At 36.6% G+C, this 16,279-nt stretch overlaps 1 protein-coding gene across 2 annotated transcripts; it reads left to right on the top strand.

The window, feature by feature from the left end:
* Window positions 1–3,148: 3,148 nt before the first annotated feature.
* Window positions 3,149–15,826, top strand: LOC310716704 (regulation of nuclear pre-mRNA domain-containing protein 1A-like). 2 transcript variants are annotated; one of them, XM_083524092.1, is made up of 7 exons: window positions 3,149–3,455; window positions 9,270–9,399; window positions 9,503–9,609; window positions 11,439–11,533; window positions 11,644–11,770; window positions 12,318–12,493; window positions 14,423–15,826. In XM_083524092.1, the coding sequence occupies exons 1-7, from the start codon at window positions 3,305–3,307 to the stop codon at window positions 14,573–14,575; spliced, it is 939 nt and encodes a 312-aa protein (XP_083380218.1). In that variant the 5' UTR covers window positions 3,149–3,304; the 3' UTR covers window positions 14,576–15,826. The 2 variants fall into 2 exon arrangements, with proteins under 2 accessions (XP_083380218.1, XP_083380219.1); XM_083524093.1 differs by lacking the exon at window positions 14,423–15,826 and adding an exon at window positions 7,775–7,950 and having other exon boundaries at window positions 8,157–9,399; window positions 12,318–13,551.
* Window positions 15,827–16,279: the final 453 nt, after the last annotated feature.

Below are 16,279 nucleotides of genomic sequence, written 5' to 3'. Positions count from 1 at the left end.
CATGGAAGAACATGTATGGAATTATGTAGTAAACAAAAACAAGGTAAACAACCCAGAATCTTTTTTTATATTTCAGATGATCAAATGTAGCTACATTTAGCTTTGATGACAGCATATGCAACACTTGAACAAAGGTGTGTTGCATATGCTGATGGATGAAAGTCATATCTCTTTCTATTACAGCCTTCTTGAACTGGTCCAACATTTCAAGCCTCTTGGTTTAAAAAATTTTCTTTTTTTTGTCCACAGGGATAATTGGGAAGGAAATTGATTTCCCCTCTTTTGGGTCTTTTGATGCTGGCCTTGGAGGCTGAACCTTCTGGATTTGTCCTGCTTATACAATAATGCAATACTACATTGCATTCTGTCTTGAAATGACAAGTGACAGAAGCTGAATCAGAGACAAGCTTTTCAGAACTGAAACTAATCAATAGGATAGACATTGGGTCATGGTGTGGTTCACCCAGGTTGCCATTCAAGCAAAAACACGCCATTGCCGGTTAGTGGTATTTACATACAGCTACATACAGTTCAGCATCAGTTCAACATCAAGCAGAACATTTTGAGAGGAATAAATGATGAAAGAAACTCCTGACTCTAAGTTGCAATAACACCCATAACCTTATTTTCTATGATTTTGTTGAAGTCATTTAAAAGAATGTTTTGGGCTCATGATAATTTATTAGATATCAATCACTGATAAACTCATTACTTCTTCTTCTTCTTTCGGCTTCTCCCATTAGGGGTTGCCACAGCGGATCATCCGTCTTCATACCCCCCTGTCCTCTACATCTGCCTCTGTCACAACAACTACCTGCATGTCTTCCTTCACCACATCCATGAACCTCCTCCTTGGTCATTCTCCTACCAATATAACTCATGTCCCTCCTCTGCACATGTCCAAACCATCTCAATCTCACTTCCCTCACCTTGTCTCCAAAACGTCCTAAATGTGCTGTCCCTCTAATAAACTCATTTCTAATCCTGTCCATCCTCGTCACTCCCAACAAAAACTCAACATCTTCAGCTCGGCTACCTCCAGCTCCACCACCTGTCTTTTACTCAATGCCACTGTATCTAAACCATACAACCTCGCAGGTTTAACTCGTTACTATCATTCTATCAATAGATTGATGTTCTAAGAGTAACATTAGAGTCTTTTTGCATAAACTAAGTTGATTAAGTAAGAGTCATAAGATCACAAGTCATGGAGTAATATGTTACATACTGTATCTCTACTTTTAATCAACTTTTACTACTTGGTATACTTTGTCCACTGCTGCTTGTTGCATAAATAAGGTCAGCCACACACCAAAATATAGTGGGAAGCCTTTCCAGAACAATGTATGATATAATAAATGTTAAGAAAAATTTAATCTGAAACCAAGAAGTTTAAAAAGCACATATGGATATGATGGTCATGTGTCTATAAACCTTGGGCTGTAGACTATAGTGCAGGGGTCACCAACATGGTGCCCACGGGCACCAGGTCGCCTGCAAGGACCACATGAGTCACCTGCGGGCCCATTCTGAAAAAAAAAATAGCTCACCATAGCACCACTTACCAGTGAGCTGCATCTAATTTTTTTTGCTGCTATTCTTTTCTATATCTATCACGGATAGACAGAGTGTCGAAAACCGGAGTATGGTTAAACACCTTGTCTTTATTTAGTCTGAACATGTACAAGGCAGAGGCTTGAGAAGAAGTACAAAACCGGAGCGCGGGTAGAATCCGTAATGCGGGTAGAGTCTGTAATGCGGGTAGTCCAGGGATGATCGCCAATGTGAACCATTAAAGGCAAACCTATCTTGAGCGCTTCCTCTGAAGCAGAGCCAGGAGCATGGAAGTACCGGGAATACTAGTGGGTGGAAGTCCGGTAGATCTTCCATGGCAACAAGTAGATCCGACCGAGAGTGAGGTGGAATCGGGACCTTATAAAGGGGAAAGGTAATGGTGAACAGGTGTGGGTGATTAGAGCAGGGAGAGGCTGAGTTGAGAGTGTGAGCCTTGGAGGGAGGCATGGCTGGTGGTTCTCTAACAAAATCACACTTGCATTAGTGTGAATTTAAAAATGACAATATTAAAATATAGATGACTAGATATAGATGAATATCATTAATTATTAATAATAACATATAATTAAAGGTAAATTGAGCTAATTTTTTATTTCAGAAGTGTGCATCAAACTGGTAGTCCTTGACATTAATCAGTACTCAAGAAGTAGCTCTGAGTTTAAAAAAGGTTGGAGACCCCTGCTATAGTGTATGTGGACCTCACCTTGGTCTACATACACTATAGTCCCCAAACCGGGTTCTAGTGTAACCTCGGTCCTGCATGTGTTTCTCTGGACCTAGGCTGTGAAGTCAGTGCACTAGTGTTAGACCTTCCCTATACAATCATTTTACTATGGTGCTATAGACATATCTGACCTACAGGGATACACAAAAGCAGTTTTTACACAATGTACTCAATAAGTGTCTTTATTAAACAATTTATTCCAAAACCATGACCATTACATGACCAGAACTGGTCCCCTCTCTTTTATAATGGACCTCCACTCTGCTCTGTGTGGGGATTTGTGCACATTCAGCTACAAAAGCATTAGTGAGATCAGTGATGCTGGGTGAGGAGGTCTGAGGTGCAGTTTGAGTTTTAATTTATCCCAAAGATGTTCAGTGGGGTTGAGGATCAGTGGTGTGTACAGGACACTAGAGTTCCTCACTTAACATGTCTCAAAACATGTCTTCATGAGGCTCAATTTATATCCTATAGCATTATAGGGGCTGGAATAGCCCCTTAGATCTATTCTGTTTTCAGCTTTGTGGTAAACATCCATGAAAAGCCAACATATGAGTGCAGTAATTAAGCAAACACAAATATCTGATCAGGTAGTGCTTAGATTTACAGTACATCAGTCCAGCTAGTGCCAGGATTCTGCACAATTTCATTGTACATATTGTCCTATGATTATATTTTAGTGAAATTATCTTTTGTATATTCTTACTGGTCTTATTGCTGCTGGTCTCTGAGAGCTACCAAACAAATTTCGTGACAATAAACTCTCTTAAGTCTGAAAAGAGCGTCGTTTTTGAAGAGCAGCACCATGCGCCTTTAAAATGACAGGGTTCGAACGCGCATGCGCAGTTCACACTTCGATGTTGAACGCTGTAAACGTTACCTTCTTCACGTTTTCCGTTTTTCCTTTCAGCTTAATTGGTGAGTAAAAAAAAACAACAACAACAAACACGTGCGTTTCTTTATTACCATCAGGTAATTCTGCAGAAGGTCCTTTTTAAGAAGAAGATGTCAGTTTTCTCCGAATCGGCTCTGGAGAAAAAATTGGCCGAACTTAGCAACTCGCAGCAGAGTGTCCAGACCCTGTCTTTATGGTTAATCCACCACAGAAAACACTCAAAAACCATCGTGAAAGTCTGGTACAACGAGCTGAAAAAAGGTAAGAACACCACAATGTGAACACACAACACGGACCAGGTGTACTGGAAGCTGTTAGTTCGTTTGTGTGCACTTTACTAACCAGAACCATAGAGCAGGCTAGCTGCTTAGCACACAGCATGAACCATGCATCAGTGTTTGGCTTAGAAATAAAACCAGGTAGTTTCACCAAACGTTTTGTAAGGAAGAAGTTCAGCAACTGACTAAAGTGTCCAGATAGGGATCCGGTTATCACTCAGGGAACATGTGCAGTGTTTTGATAGGAAACATTAACGTGTGTCTTCAATGACATGAACCATTTCATGCAAACTGTAGACTTCTATCAGTTACTGCTTATGTAGTTGTAATAAACCTGGTACTCAGGCCTCAGGTGTCACTTCAGCCTTGTTAGAGAGCAGATAAATCCCTGTTATATCTGTTGGCATTTATTCAATCAGTTATTATTAGCACAAGAGACATTGTGTGAATCATAGTGACTGAAGGAATTACTTTACAAAAGGTCTGAAATTGCTGAAAGCAACATGATTTGACAGACAACAATTAGATTGAGTTGTTTATTGTCTTATTATTATTTATTTGAAAAAAATCTATTGGTTTAAAAGTAATTTTGTGTGTGTTTGTCCATTCATTGTATAGAAAAAAAAAAATATATATATATACATTATATATATATTATAATATTTGCAATGTTTTATTGTTTTTATTTTGTGAGTTCAGGTAAAAAACTGTTACACCTATTTAATGATTCACTCTGCACTACTCTTGTGATTGTCCAATTAAATTAGACGGATGGGGCGGGTCTTGCTCTGCAGGTGTGTGTGTGTGTGTGTGTGTGTGTGTGTGTGTTTGGTTGTGTAACTTCCTGTGCATGATTATCTTTTCTGTTTCTTGGGTGAGGTAGAAATGGTTGAAGCTGTCAGTGTTTTGTGTGATAACAAAAAGTGAAAGTAAAAGTGAGATAACAGACACAATTGGTTGGAACATGCAGGCAATGAGGATTGTTTGTCTTGCAGACAAAGAGAACTTGATGTATGGCCCCAAAAGGAAATCTGTATATTGTGTGATTGTGCAAATGACAAAAAAGTCGTTTCTTTTAGAATTTATTTTTTTGTGCATATTTTTTTGCCCTCCCTCAGTCCGCCGCACTAATGGGCGATGAACTGGATTCAGGGATCTGCTGCACATGAGAGCAGATGAATTTCATTCTCTTTTAGATTCCTACTGGCTGTTTATCATGTAATGCAATACATTTAAGACCTTCATTAAGGACTGATTAAGAGTGATGATCATGATTATTTAGCTAGAAAAACTGCTCCAGATTCGGTTTCTAGATTCAGTGTGGGAGCACTTGTCCTCCAGACTGTTCCAGGTTATAGTGTGTTTTGTACTGATCAGTACTTATCTACATCAGCCCTTTCCTCCAAAATAAAACATTACATTCATAAGCTAGTGTTACATGTTGGTATAGTGTATATCAGGCCACTTGGACTGTGAAGTAGACTCAAATCTCAGTAGATCATGACAGACCCCCTACATGGCGTGAAAAGTGCAGGCAAAGATGCATTTTTTATTTTAGATGTAGTGTGTTTTCTAAAGCCACAGCCAAATGATATTAAAATGAGTTCCCCCACAATTGTGTATGACTCACTGATGCAAATTAAAGTTCATGTAGCAAAGAATTCAAATTCAAACTAAAACCTATTGTTATTCTGCTTTAACAGGCTGCTGCTTCCACTGCCCTGATTATGACCTAATTGTTTAGCTGATTGGATACAACAAATATGACCTATTTTTAGTACAGAGACCCACAGCCTAGTTGCTTCTGTCATTCAGTAGTAACTTTTCATTTATGTCTGAAGTGGGGAAGTGATGGTGACACAACAGAGCTCTAAAAATAATCTGTAGAAATGTATAGGTCACAATTTTGTTAATACTGGAAGACCATAAGCTGAAGCATTAAAGTAGAAATCACGCTTATCCTCATTAAGAACATCTCAGAGTTCTTTCAGAATTTCTTCATTTTTACCCAAATCTATCTATCTATCTATCTATCTATCTATCTATCTATCTATCTATCTATCTATCTATCTATCTATCTATCTATCTATCTATCTATCTATCTATCTATCTATCTATCTATCTATCTATCTATCTATCTATCCGACTTTCTTTCCGACTTTCTTTCCGACTTTCTTTCTTTTGTTTTTTTACAACTATTTCTTTTTTTAGTTTTTTTTCTTTCTTTCTTTCTTTCTTTCTTTCTTTCTTTCTTTCTTTCTTTCTTTCTTTCTTTCTTTCTTTCTTTCTTTCTTTCTTACTTTCTGAATTTTTGACTTTCTTTCTTTCTTTCTTTCTTTCTTTCTTTCTTTCTTTCTTTCTTTCTTTCTTTCTTTCTTTCTTTCCGACTATTTCTTCATCTTTCTTTCTTTCTTTCTTTCTTTCTTTCTTTCTTTCTTTCTTTCTTTCTTTCTTTCTTTCTTTCTTTCTTTCTTTCTTTCCGACTATTTCTTTATTTTAGTTTCTTTCTTTCTTTCTTTCTTTCTTTCTTTCTTTCTTTCTTTCTTTCTTTCTTTCTTTCTTTCTTTCTTTCTTTCTTTCTTTCTTTCTTTCCGACTATTTCTTCATCTTTCTTTCTTTCTTTCTTTCTTTCTTTCTTTCTTTCTTTCTTTCTTTCTTTCTTTCTTTCTTTCTTTCTTTCTTTCTTTCCGACTATTTCTTTATTTTAGTTTCTTTCTTTCTTTCTTTCTTTCTTTCTTTCTTTCTTTCTTTCTTTCTTTCTTTCTTTCTTTCTTTCCGACTATTTCTTTATTTTAGTTTCTTTCTTTCTTTCTTTCTTTCTTTCTTTCTTTCTTTCTTTCTTTCTTTCTTTCTTTCTTTCTTTCTTTCTTTCTTTCCGACTATTTCTTGATTTTTCTTTCTTTCTTTCTTTCTTTCTTTCTTTCTTTCTTTCTTTCTTTCTTTCTTTCTTTCTTTCTTTCCGACTATTTCTTTATTTTAGTTTCTTTCTTTCCGACTATTTCTTTATTTTAGTTTCTTTCTTTCTTTCTTTCTTTCTTTCTTTCTTTCTTTCTTTCTTTCTTTCTTTCTTTCTTTCTTTCTTTCTTTCTTTCTTTCTTTCTTTCTGACTATTTCTTTATTTTAGTTTCTTTCTTTCCGACTATTTCTTTATTTTAGTTTCTTTCTTTCTTTCTTTCTTTCTTTCTTTCTTTCTTTCTTTCTTTCTTTCTTTCTTTCTTTCTTTCTTTCTTTCTTTCTTTCTTTCTTTCTTTCCGACTATTTCTTTATTTTAGTTTCTTTCTTTCTTTCTTTCTTTCTTTCTTTCTTTCTTTCTTTCTTTCTTTCTTTCTTTCTTTCTTTCTTTCTTTCTTTCTTTCTTTCTTTCTTTCTTTCCGACTATTTCTTTATTTTAGTTTCTTTCTTTCTTTCTTTCTTTCTTTCTTTCTTTCTTTCTTTCTTTCTTTCTTTCTTTCTTTCTTTCTTTCTTTTTTTCTTTCTTTCTTTCCGACTATTTCTTTCTTTCCGACTATTTCTTTATTTTAGTTTCTTTCTTTCTTTCTTTCTTTCTTTCTTTCTTTCTTTCTTTCTTTCTTTCTTTCTTTCTTTCTTTCTTTCTTTCTTTTTTTCTTTCTTTCCGACTATTTCTTTATTTCCGACTATTTCTTTATTTTAGTTTCTTTCTTTCTTTCTTTCTTTCTTTTTTTCTTTCTTTCTTTCCGACTATTTCTTTCTTTCCGACTATTTCTTTATTTTAGTTTCTTTCTTTCTTTCTTTCTTTTTTTCTGTCTTTCTTTCTGAATTAACAATTTTATAGATTGCTACCACGAGTTAATAGACACTTATAGACATACGCACAGCTGATATGCACCCATGTTAATGAGGGATTTATGTATGAGCCCTGTGACGTGCACAAAACATGAGCCCATGTGCCCTAAATGTTTGATCCAAATCGAGTCAAATTAAACTGAAGAGTCTTGATATTCTAAATCACAAATAGTAGAATATTTTCTTCATTTGTTGAGCTAGTTACACATGCAAGGTTGGACAAATGTTAAATCCATAATCAAGCTTATCTATAAAGTGCAAGTGTGCTGCTCACGAAGCCCATCATGTAGTGTAATAATAATTGCTAAGTAATGTATATAACTGCATTTATTTAGATCGAGAGTAACTGATGGGTTTGTTATTATTTTCTTTTAAATTTGTAAAAAAAATTTTGCAAATGTTTTTTTTTTCCCTTTTCTGGTTGTTAAAACTAAAAAAACAATACATGAAATCTGTTTATCCTGATAAATAGCCACTGTTTTGTCCACCCTTGCGTAGGCAAAAGGGCAGATGGTGGCAGGAATGTGGGATGAGGACAGAAAATTGGAAGACAAAATGATCATTGTTAGCTGTTTGGACATGGTAACAGTGGATGAAGATATGACACTTCTGGAGGAGAAGATATCAGTATTTTCAACCGCAGACAAGGCTCTCAGAAAACACTCATGTGTTTGGTAATAATTATTTAAAGTCTTAACAAAAGCACCATGGAAGGGTGGAGGAGTTTGTCTACAACACTAAATAAATATTTGGTTTGTTAATGATAAACTAGCATATGGTTGTTGTTTTTTTTTTATTTTTGTTTTAAAGTAATGTAATGTTTGATAGTTAAAATAAGGACATCCTGCTGTTGATACATTTTGTTTTGTATTTCTTTCAGTTTAAATGTGGTTTCTCAAAGACTCAAAGACCATCTGCAGTCAAAGTGCATTTTGCTTCCTTGGTAGATTTAATGTGAATGAGGTATTGCAGGAACATGATGAATACATTTGCACTGAAATTTATGTTGTTTTCTTCAGTTTCCATGAACCTGTGTGTTATTCTTAATTAAATTGTCTAGTAATAATTGCGATTGTAGTGTAACTTGGTGAGCACTAAGATTTGCAAGCACATGCTGTAATGACCGCACTATGGTGTCACCATCAAGTTTGAGCATGTGTTAGCGACCACATTCATAGGAACACCTGTACCTGCTTATTCACAGAAGCAATCAGCCAATCATGTGACAGGAGCACAACACAGCGCATATCATCATGCAGGTCAAGCGCTTCAGTTCATGTTCACAACAGTCCTCAGAATGTAAGAAATTGTGATCTCACTGACAAAATACATCCAGTGAATGTCAGTCCTTAATGAAGGTTAGGTTGCACCTATGACATCTTAAATAACCGCTCTTTACAACCATGTTGAGCAGAAAAACATCTCAAAATGCACAAATCTGTGACAGATGTCCTGTAGGAGCAGAGGACCACATCACGTTCTACACTTGCTCACCAATTCAAACATTTAAGATGATGTTTTTTTTTCACCCCGCATTCTCTAAACTCTAGAGAATAGTGCGCATGGAAAATCTCAGAAGATCAGCAGAAGCTTTTGTCTTTAGTCGTCGGTCGTGTTATGTGTGCGTATTTTTGTTAATTGAATTCCTCAGCAACAAGGAAAATAAGTTTCTTGTCTTATTTCCTGTCTGATCAAATGCTCCTTTTGAAAGAATATTCTAGCCTGTGGATCCTCGACTCTAAATTTAGCACCGTTTCTGCGGAATCACAAGCAACGCGTTTCCTTGTGTTTCCACCCACGAGGCCTGTAGGTTAAGAACCGCAGCGTGCTAAGTTTTATCCAGATGATTAAGAATGAATATCCCGTCCTCCTGGCACTCTGAACTGCTTTACAGTATGATCAATGTTCTGTATCTGTGAGGGTGAGGTTTTTAATCACTTAAATATAAATCTTCATCAAGTTGGTATGATTTCCATGTCTTCTTTTTTTCCAGCCCAGGTATCTCGTAAACTGACCTTCCTTTATCTTGCAAACGATGTCATTCAGAATAGCAAAAGAAAAGGGCCAGAGTTCACACTGGACTTCGCCCCGGTTATTGTCGACGCCTTTAAACACGTCTCCAGGTGAGTGTTAATGACACTTAAGTCTCATACGCAACAGGGTTTCCTATTTTGGTTAAGATGCATTTGATTTGAATAATCACTGATCCTACCACCTTGTGTGTAGTGAAGGAGAAGAGGGCGGAAAGAAACACCTGGAGCGGGTTTTGTCTATTTGGCAGGAAAGAGCTGTTTATGAGATTGACCTCTTGGACAAACTCTCGGTAGTGCTACGTAAGTACGTTTCAAATCTCTGCAGTCTGACATTTTTCCTTGTTAACGTTACGATTATAACATAAGGCTCATTTATATTACTTGCTTTATGCAGTAACTTCTATGGATTATTTAATCAGTGATTGAAAAGTTATTGTATGTAGTTGCAAGTGTGATCAATGACCTGCTGATGGGTGCTGAATGTGTAAAGGATAAGATAAAATGCTTTTATTTTGAATAGACTGTGAAATCTTTTTCAAATCTAACCATGAATGAACCACCTCGTATTACATACCGTTCTATTAAATATTTCAAATGCAACTATTTTTTTTTTTTACCTATAGCCCTATAGGTAAAAAAAAAAAATAGTTGCATTTGAAATATTTAATAGAACGGTATGTAATACGAGGTGGTATCAAAAGGTTTCGAGATTAGCTCTTTACTTCCTCTGTCTCTTTTGCCAAATGTCCTCCCTCAGACGCCTGAAAACCTGGCAGTAAAACTCACTATGGAAGGTTTGACCCCTGGGGATGAATTCAGTTCTCAATTCTCTGGCTCAAAACAAGATATCAGTATTTTCAACTGCAGACAAGGCTCTCAGAAAACACTCGGATATGTTTGGTAATATTGTCTTTAAAATCTTAGAAAAGCACAGGGAAAGCATGGAGGAAAAGAAAACTTTGGCTTAAGACAAACTAGCATATGGTGGGTTTTTTTGTTGTTGTTTTTTTTTAAATAAAAGAAATAAAGTAATGTAATGTTTGATCGTTTAAATAATCTTACATTTTGCTACATTTTTGTAAAATAAATACTTTATTATAAGCCAATATGGCCATATTTTTTTTACACTAGCTCACAGTAGACAATTTGTTTCACACATCACTGTAACGTTAGATTTGGAAGCACATGCTGTAATGACAGCACTATAGTGTGTTGGTCCATCTCTTTCGAATGTTCCCCCATTAGATGCCCAAAAACCTGGCAGTAGAACTCGCTATGGATGGTCTGACCCCTGGGGATGAATTCTTGATGGGCAATGCTTCAAATTTTCGAAAAAGATGACTTGGTCCAGCTGCGGACCTGCCTCGCCTTTTTCGGTCGTAGAGATGATCAGCTCTTTCACTGTGAAGTCTGTTTCCATTGTTGCTTCGTCTTAGGGTCATACCCCCTACACCCACACAGATTCGTCATCGGTGATGATGCTCGACATGAAGCACGGGTCATCCATTGCACACTGTCAGAGTTCTTGGCAGACTTTGACTAGGTGTTCTTTCTGCTCCTGAGTCAGCAGCCTGGGGACGAACGGGGCAGCAGCAGGCACATTAACAAATCACACGTGAGGATCGCCCGGACTGTTCCGTATCACGCAACCGCAGCAATGTTGTGGATTGTTTTGAATGGTTTCAACATATTTGGGGGTTGAGCTCATTGAAGGTATTCCTGATCTCTTGTCATCTTCCGCTGACGTTCTTGCGCTTTCGGAGCACACGTGCAACTCAAAACACCCCGAACGGGTCATTGGTGGTAACGCACGTGGTCAGAACAGCGGCAGTTGCACAGCTTCCGGTGTAAACAGGATGATGGTTTTTTGCACACTGACTTGTGAAGGTCGGTGCACCCTGTGACCGTGTGTGCAGCTTTGTGCTACCATCTGTTTGCATGTTACAAAACGAATCTCGAAACAAACCTTTTAAAAACACCTTTTATATAAAACTATTACTACCATGAAAACAATAACAACTGTGCATACTCCAATCACATTTACAGTAATCTGCCATTATTTCTTCAAAAGCAGGACTTAAAATACATAATAATAAACTTTTCTCTTTTTTTAAACCCACAATGTCTAGATGGTGAAAAGAAGGCCAAGAAAAGACCTTATGAGGAGATTAAAGCGAAAGATAATGACTTTGCCTCCCAGAGTTCTCCAGCAAAGCCGCCACAGGTACTGTGCAAAAACACCTTTTGGTGGCACTGAAACCTAACGCTGCACAACCTATGATGTCCGTGTACCCCATTTATCGTGATCAATCCGAACAGTCTTGTCTATTTCAGACAGCGGATTTGATCCGGGCACTGCAGGAGTTGGAGAACGCAGCCTCAAGTGACTCCGCACTACGACAGAGGATCACCGCTTTACCTCCAGAGGTGCAGGACTCGTCCCTGCTGCACAGAATCACAGGTGGGTGTGAAAGCTGAAGTTAACTGCTTTTCAGGGGAGTCATCATCTGCAGTTCAGTTGTTACAGAGAGGCAGGAGATACCAGAAATCTGTGCTTATATACTTCTGTCCGAATAAGCTTTAAAAAAAAGGACAATTTTGCTAAAGAGGAAATAAACCTGGCATGAAAGATGCACTTCTAGCTCCGGTTCCTGTTGTTTCTTGGTGCACATCAGGGAACCAGAAAAACAAAAACGCTAAATAGCAAACGTTCATTGTGTCTGTTCCTGTTTTGGCTAGAATTGTATTTGTTTGTTGGTTTTGTGATTTATATACTCAATTGGTTGCTTATGAATCCCAACAATATGTTGTATGATTTATATTGTTGACGCACAGCTGATCAGTTCACATTCATGCACATTGTCTTGTTTGCAATGTCTGCTGACTTCTCCATTGAGTAACACGTCCTTGCTTCTTTACCCACCCAGTGTGGAAGTGATGTACATGATTACACCTAATAGGTTGGCTCAGCCCAGGCTGTGTGTGTGGTGTTTTTTTTTTTTTTCCAGATAAGGAGTCAGGAGAACGCTTATCCAGACTGGTAGAGGAGGCCTGCATGCTGCTAGCAGATTACAGTGGTCGCCTGGCAGCTGAGATCGACGATCGACGACAGCTCACACGGCTGCTTGCACTTTTTCTGCAGAGCCAGAGGGATGGCTTGGCGAAGAATGAGCAAAAACTAGAAGTGCGTATGCTCACCATTTTTTCCTTTTTTTTTTTTCTTCCTCATTATGTTATAGGTTAACATTAAAACTATTAGTATATTTACTTGTTGGATTTTTCTTGTCCACTAGAGGGCAGCACTAACTCATACATATACATTCAGAAAAATTTCAAACCTCACTGATGTGTGCTGGTCAGCAGACCTTAATGTGAGCTGGAATGAGCTGGAAGTGGAGTTTTTGCTGTTGCATGCACTGTGATGTCCAAATCCCAGTAAGATTCATGTTTTAGAGGGGGGGGGGAAAGTACGATTTGATGATAATGACTACCCACTATTGTCTAGTTTATTGTCCATCAAACAGAGATGTGTGAACACTACCTGTGCTTTCAAGCCGGGGTTTTCATACATTTTATTAATTCATTCCAATTGCAGACTCCAGTGTTATATATGTATTCTAAACTGGCTGTTTTATAGCCAGACTTTGTTTATTTGCACTTTATATAATCCAGTCCAACGGTATGCCTGTGCAGGGAGATTTAGTGCCATGACGAGTCTAATTCAGTGATTTATGTACACTGCTTGTTTTTTTTTTTAACCCAAGTGTGAATATTAAATGGATGGCAAAAACTAGATTCGGCATAATAAAGTGCAGCATTTCAGTTTGTACAAATTGAATTTGCCGGAAATCACATAAAATACAAACATTGATCATCAGTAAAATGCCTAAAGTCTATTGAAAGGGAAAATGGCATTACTGAGATCAGATTAGGTAAGTAAACAAACAAAAAATCCGTTATTTAAAGAGCTTTCCACTTTGTTTAAAATGATTTGGGGAAAAAAAGGAGAATCACAACTTTGTAAAACTTCTGTACATACTGTCAATAAGATTGAATCCACAAACTCCTTCTAACTCCCAGACTTCCACTACCTTCATATCCCACTTTAACCTTTAATGGTAAGTATAAGTACAAATAAAGATTGTGATGTATTAATTTGTGATTATCTCTCCAGACTCTCCGCAGGTCTCCGTATGCTCTGTCTTTATACGTAAAGATCCAAATAAAGAAAATAAATACACAGTTTGGGGTGTGCTGTTTATTTATGCGTTTCATTTTGCAGCTGGTTTCAACATGTGCATGCTAATGAAGTTCAGTATTAAAATATTGCTTGACCGTTTGAGATTGATTTATTTAACACAAAAACATGCTTATTCTGCACTTTTTATGACGCCAGTAAAATCCATCTTTTCATAAGAAACATTAGATTATTTTGTGGTTATATAAATGTTTTTAGGTTTTTTTATTATGAGAGCTTCTGTACTACAGAGATCAAAATAAAGACTAAAACACAGCAAATGGTGAATCAGACAGGTGTATATTCTATAGGTGATTTTAGTTTTCCCTTATCAGGTTTGCATTTTTAATCTAGCATTGTATCTTTTATGTTCGGAGTGTTTAATAGCTTAAAAGTGTTTAAAAGCGTTACCTGGTAGTCCGAATGTTAGATAAAAATCGGTTATTATTACATCTGTTAAGGTCTAAAGTGTTTAATAACTTGCATATAAAAAAAAAATCACTTAAAATGTAATTAAAATTAATTATTAAAATACTAATATAGAAATTTGCCAAAAAATGTCGACCATCACAAAACCATTCATACACTGACATGAATATAATGAGTAATATAAATAACCGTACCATAACACTGATACCATCATATTAAATCAAATGCAGCTTGAGCTTTCATTCAAGAAGAAGAAGAAAAAAAAAAAAAAGGAGTTTGTCTGCATGAGATGAAATGACCTCAAAGAGAAAAAAGACGTCACATTTCCCTGGGTTCTATGGTTCCGCTCACATCATCATGTCTGCTATAAATCACAGTGCATGTTGATCATTTGACACACACTACATTTATAGTCTCTAATGAGCATGTTTGTTGTATGTATTCCAGGAGTATAAGCACAAGCTGGCACGAGTCACCCAGGTGCGGAAGGAGCTCCGATCACGCCTCAACAACCTCCCAGATCTTTCACGGCTTCCTAACGTAACGGGTGGTCACGTACGCCTGCCCTCCTCTGGTGATCTCTATAGCCCTTCTGACTGAGGTGGACTGCTGTGCCCGCTTTTTTTTTTTTTTTTATCTTAGTCTTGAGCTTGTTCCTGCTACTTGATTTTGTTGTCTATCACCCATCATACTATCAGTATGTGGATGTGTCCTGAAATAGAAATAGGTTTTTAAGAATTGACTTGACCTCCTTGAAGCTTTGACTCAACATCGTTTGGAATTTTTTTGTTTTTATTTTTTTTTTACAAATGTTACTTAAGCCATGTTTTAAAAGCTCACTGGTACATTGTCACCTTCTTTTAGCCTTGAGTAGAGGCTTTGCACAGAAAACTCTCCATCTTGATTTAGTGGCATGCCTTCTTTTTGGTCTCTGTCACTTATTTGAACTTCAGTTGTGTTGTTTTTTTTAAAGATTAATTTAGTATAATCTAATTTAGTCATTTCAGCCCTACAATTGTTTCATTTTGAACTACCTGAACTGATCACCTGTACTATAGCCAATAGAGTTCTCTTAGGCTTTTCAAATCCCTGACTGCTAGAACTGCCCACTAGTACTTGAGACTTGCTGTGTTACTATTTTTGTATATATGTAGTGAATTTTAGTGAATTCACTGGAGGATAGATATAGCTTGTGAAAAAATAAAATAAAATCATTGCAGTATCTTATAATTAACTGCAGTATTTTGTTATAGAAATCCTGAAAGATGGTTCAGGTCCGAAAGATATGAGAAATCGCCAAGTGCTGTAGTTGATCATTTCTCTCAAAATACTGCTAGGGGCTGGTTGCATTTTTAGGTTCAGTACTCAATCAACATTATTGCTCTAATGATGCATGAAAACCATTCATTATGGTTATTTGAACCATTTGAGTCATTTTATTGTGATCATTATGTTACATGACAGTTAGAAGAAAAGCTCATGAAAGCATTCATTCATTCATTCATTGTGTCTACAAAGGGTCCCTTTTCTCCTGCCTTTTGTTTTAATTCTATTCATCAATGCTCAATATTGAATTGAGAACTATATGGAAATTGTCCATCAATATCGTTAACTTTTTATTACAGGTGCACTCCGAAGGTATTTGCCTGAATAAAAAAAAATGTCTTTACATATTATTTTTAACAGAAGTTTGTTGGCTGGAGCGTTCATCAGGTGTGTGTTTACTGTATATTTGTATCATCTGGATCTGCAAAACAGTTTGATTGTGTGTTATAACTTATTTGCCACTGTGCATTTTATCATCGAAAAATGTTTGGGTACCTGAACCAAATAAAGAAAGTTTAAAGAAGATGTGAAAAATGGTGGATCTGTTCATTAAAAATAATAATAATCATAATATTTATAATACAGTATCATGTTTAATTAAAATCCACAAACATTGTCTTTGTTTTTTTTCTCCATGTCTTAACAGGCACATCTCAATGATGGTGAGTGACTTTCACTGACCTCCAACTAAATGCAAATCCAATTATTTTTCTATTTAAATATAATGGTAGAAACTGGGTACAAATGTTTAAAGGCAACTAGTGCACTGAACCAAAGCTGTGCTGTGAATTCTTTGTTATGTATGTTGCTGTAGATCATATGATCACATTACTATATGTCATGAGGAACTGATCACACCTATCATTGGAGGACGCTTCTCAGCAGCAGCACTACACTACCACCAGCAGTATGGAACAGTTATCATGGCTTGGTGGTCATCTATCAGTTTCTACACTTTGGTAGCAGTTTCCAGCACAA

This window comes from Silurus aristotelis, assembly GCF_946808225.1.
Source record: "Silurus aristotelis genome assembly, chromosome: 21".
Taxonomy (NCBI): Eukaryota; Metazoa; Chordata; class Actinopteri; order Siluriformes; family Siluridae; genus Silurus; species Silurus aristotelis.
Note: the sequence above shows the minus strand (reverse complement) of the source record. Positions and strands in the feature narration are given on the sequence as shown.

What these genes read in the sequence shown, in the direction of transcription:
- LOC310716704 (XM_083524092.1), top strand. Translation starts at nt 3,305, where the DNA reads ATGTCAGTTTTCTCCGAATCGGCTCTGGAGAAAAAATTGGCCGAACTT. An exon ending in GCCTTTAAACACGTCTCCAG is followed by an intron (nt 9,400 to 9,502) that starts GTGAGTGTTAAT and finishes CCTTGTGTGTAG; the next exon opens with TGAAGGAGAAGAGGGCGGAA. An exon ending in CAAACTCTCGGTAGTGCTAC is followed by an intron (nt 9,610 to 11,438) that starts GTAAGTACGTTT and finishes CACAATGTCTAG; the next exon opens with ATGGTGAAAAGAAGGCCAAG.